We start from the raw sequence: 4475 nt of genomic DNA, 5'->3' as shown, positions 1-4475 counted from the left end.
TAATTAATAAATATATATATATATATATATATATATATATATATATATATAAATTATGTAAATACTTTTTAAGTTTTACATATATGTAAAACTAAACAAAAAATATGTAAACATTTTTCAAATATCACAAACTCGAAGTGTAAGTAAAATGTGTTATTACTTTTTCCTTGATGGTTACATTTGATCTTTTCTTGAAAATGCTGTAAAATTTCGGTAACACTTTTATGTATAATGCATTATAAATGGCTATTAAAGGGTATAATGCATTATAATTATTTATAATGTGCATTGTAATACATTAGATCTTGTCGTAAATTATTATAACAGAATTTAAAAGTGTTATAATGTATTAACTGTGGTTACAGTTATTCATGAAAAATGCATAGTGTAACAATGAATTGATAAGTGTTATTATGTATTAACTCTGGTTGCAATTATTCATGAGATTGTATAATGCTTTATAAGGTGCATTACAAGGCATAATTAATGCATTAAACCTACTTTTATAATGAATTATTCATAAAGGCTATAAGTAAAGTGTTACCAAAATGTATTTTTCAAACCAAATAAAACCAACATGAATAGAAAGGTAGTACTTGTCTAGGAACTTAGCATACGAGTGTAAACAGCATTTCTCCGTGCGATATTGTGCTCATTATCGTTATAGCGATATCGTGCGACATTGTGTCCCAGCTCTCAATGTGTGTGTGTGTTGTGTAGATTTATTATAAGACATTTTTTGTCTTAAACTTGGGCTTCATTTTTAAATACCATGTTCCTTCTGTAATTTTTTCCCATTAGTTCTTAGATGAGATCTCCTCTAATGTAAGCAAGGAGTCCAGTGGAGTGGAGGACTCATTTGTACTGAAGGAGGGGTGAGTGAAAGACGCCACAGTTCTCAGATTAGTCCAAATAATTGATTAGTCCAGTTTTACACTTTGAGTTTTAGAGTAGCATCAAATGACTATAGTTCAGTTTGACTGACTTTTACCACATTGTTTCCAGGAAATCTAACAGCTAGATGTGTACATATGATTTTTAACAGAGAGGTACATAAGCGGGCCCAGGGCAGAAAGCGAATAGGAAAGAAGAACTTTAAGAAACGCTGGTTACGAGTGACCAATCAAGAGCTCTCCTATCACAAGCAGAAAGGTGAGTGATCCTGGCTGAGATGTTCTCCTGAACAGCAGTTTGGTCCATGATCTAAAGAGCTTTGTTTGTGAGCAGTCATCCAGTTCACATCTAAAATGTGGGTGTCCAGACAGTTGTTTTTGCTGCCGTTTTTTTTCTATGGTAATGGAGTTGAAATAACATGAAAAGCATCCCTGGATTCTTTTAGCTTGTCCTCAGTTTCACATTCTTGTTTGTGTAGCTCCTGTACATGTAGTGTGGTCGGCCAGTTCTGGATGTGAAAAGTTCTGTTTCCCCTTTTGATTTATGCAGTCGGCTTTATGTCATGGCTGTGTACTTGTGTTCACTGATGTCGGTGGACTTTGTGTATTTAGCAATGTGTTTGAGTACTGAATGTGTGTGTGTGTGTGTGTCTGCTTGTAATTTGTAACGCTGTGTTTTAAATTAGTGACCATTGCTGACAGTCGGATAGACAGTGGCATATATAATGCTGATATAATGGATGTGATATAGTTTAAAACCAGTGAGATGTAAATTAATTATTTTACACAATATTTTCTCAAAAACAATTTGAAAAAGACATTGAGGCTGTCAGTAGATTCTGGACATAAAAGGGAAGTAGGTCTTAAAATTCTATAATAACAGGAAGGATATTCAATTTATATATTGATCCATTTGAATAATAAAGACATATAGTTTTTCATTGAGGAACACTGGTAAGAATAATATTTCTATTTATTCAAATATTTAAACTGCAATGAATGGCAATATTTACCTACAAACACACTACCACTAAAAAGTTGGTAAGATTTTATTTTTTTTTAATTATTTAATACTTTTGTTCAGCAAGGACACATTAAATTGATCAAAAGTGACAGTAAAGAAACTAATAATATTTGTTTCACATAAATTCTCTTCTTTTGAACTTTTAATTTATCAAAGAATCTTGAAAAAAATAGTTCAATCATGGTTCTTCCCACAGAAATATTAAGCAGCACAAATGCTTTCAATACTGATAATAATAAGAAATGTTTCTTGAGCATATTAGCATGCTGGAGCAGTGGCTGCAGAAAATTTAGCTTTGCCTTTATAACTGTAATAATATTTCACAATATTTTTACAGTATTTTGATCAAATATATGCAGCCTTGGTTAGCATTAGAGACTTCTTTAAATTATTTAAAATGTCTCGCTGATCATAAACGTTTGTACGGTAACTTCGATACAATTTACATGCATTTGCATTTTTCAGTTTTATACATTTCCACATTTTTGAGCGGAGTGATAATGAATCACTGTGACTGAATCGTTGTTTTTTTTAACTGATTCACTGAAATGGGCAGTTTGAAAGAAATTATTTTCAGACATGAATCACACTTATCTGTATCAGTGTTTTTGTTATTGAGGTTTGAATAAGGACACTATTACAAATAGGGATGTTCATTTCGGTTATTTCTCCTAACCGACAACCGACGCTCGTTAACCGATTATTAACTGTTAACCGACAAGATTATTTTAAATTAGAATTGAATTAAATTAGAAAGGATAAGTGTCTGACCCGTTAAAAATAGCCTACTAACATTTGTTTTTTTTTACATGTGCAAAAAGCAGCAAACAACAGAACATGAGGATTCACATGACATGGTCATATCACATCTAGGGATGTAATGGTCAAACTTATCACAGTTATCAGTATTATCACGGTATTGTTAAAATGTGCTGGAGATGTTAAAAAAGTACAGACACATAAATCACTAAACCAAGTTTTATATTTAAAAATCAAAAAACAACAAATAAAATGACTTTTTGTTTGCATAATCACTAAAACAATAACATTACCAATGATGTTCGGATTTTAAATGACAACTTGACTGACAACAGTTTAATAGCATTTTGAAATATCTAATGTAAATGTTCAAATAAAGCTTTGAAAAAGTTTCATAAAAAGGTAAACCTCACATTTCAGCCTTTAAATAAAGAAAAGATATGTCAAAATGATAATTGATTAATAAATGATTATGTGTATTTTATCTGCTCCATAAATAATTCTAGATAACTTATCTGAATTGTTTAAATGTGGAGAATCCACACAAGCTTGTTTTTCATCAACCGGTCAAAATTTACAGCAAGGCATGCAAATTCGGTCCGTTTTTGGCCAGACAGAAACTGCACACAGACTGAATGTAAATATAAGTATCTGTAAATCCGCTCACTGACAGCAGGTGGCGCTTATGGAAAAACAGAATTTTCCCGTAAACTCCGTGGACAAAGCAGCATTGCGATTAAGAACACTTCCTTTAGGTATTACATGGAGCGAAGATGAAAACAAAATGCCATCGAATCATTTCTGAAGACAGTCAGAACCTTCAGAGGTACATTCATATAATTAATTAATTCATATATTCATTTGTATAATTGATGAAACGGTAATACTAACTGTGGGGAATTTTATCATGATTTATCGTCAAACTGGTAATCGTTACATCCCTAATCACATCACGCACCTGCAGCACTTCTGCGAGCGGAGAATATATATAGCCTAACGAATAAATAGGCCTAAATATATTTTTACTTGAATAATAAATTAAGAAAACTAAATACAAAAACTGTGCAACAAGTAGCCTAGTAGGCCTATGCAGAGTTTCGGTTCATTTTTGTGCTATTTTCCTTTAGGCCTATTTTACAAAAGCACAAAGATTTGTTTGTATTGTGAATGTACACAAATAAAAGCAAACCTTTTACAATTCCGATTATCTTTATGACTAAAAGGAGTAGCTAGTTTCTTCCACTGTTAGAAGGAAAAAATTAAAGTGATTGCACCGGCGCCGCATGCACGCACACAGTTAAGCTTTGCTACCTTGACGACAATGCAGCCTGTTCATTATCATAATAAAATAGTCAGTCAAACATATGGAAAAAAACACACTGCTCAGTTTAAATATGTAGTCAAATCTGTGCCGTTAAGCGTTATCACCATATCGCCGTGATGTTATGCAAAACATTTTGTTTTACGTGAATATTGGAATGCCAGTGAAGTAGGCTACAAAATAAATAATATTTTGGCATTCAAATATATCGCGAATACAGAAACATTTGATTTTGTGTCAAATGAGAGACCCAACGTTGGTTTCAGTTTTGTTTTAGCCCAAATTAATTTGTTTTGGCTTGTCGTTTATGGCTTCTTATATTTTTAATTCTTGTTCTTTTCTAAATAGGCTACTGTTAAATTGAAATGATTTGTTGTTGAGAGAGGAGAACAAAAATAGCCTAGCTATGTTTACAGTGTTTATTATAATGTTTGTAAACATTTCGCGTTGGCATTAGGCCTATTTCTGAATGAAATAA

The 4475-nt window shown here is 32.0% G+C and overlaps 1 protein-coding gene across 1 annotated transcript in view; it reads left to right on the top strand.

The window, feature by feature from the left end:
• LOC107679023 (ras GTPase-activating protein 2-like) overlaps positions 1-4475 on the top strand; it is a 47972-nt gene that overhangs the window by 31098 nt on the left and 12399 nt on the right. The window contains 2 exon segments of the mRNA XM_016474436.1: positions 802-875; positions 1046-1152. Of these exon segments, the coding sequence (XP_016329922.1) occupies positions 802-875; positions 1046-1152 (181 nt within the window).

This window comes from Sinocyclocheilus anshuiensis, unplaced genomic scaffold, assembly GCF_001515605.1.
Source record: "Sinocyclocheilus anshuiensis isolate Anshui unplaced genomic scaffold, SAMN03320099.WGS_v1.1 scaffold1980, whole genome shotgun sequence".
Taxonomy (NCBI): Eukaryota; Metazoa; Chordata; class Actinopteri; order Cypriniformes; family Cyprinidae; genus Sinocyclocheilus; species Sinocyclocheilus anshuiensis.
Note: the sequence above shows the minus strand (reverse complement) of the source record. Positions and strands in the feature narration are given on the sequence as shown.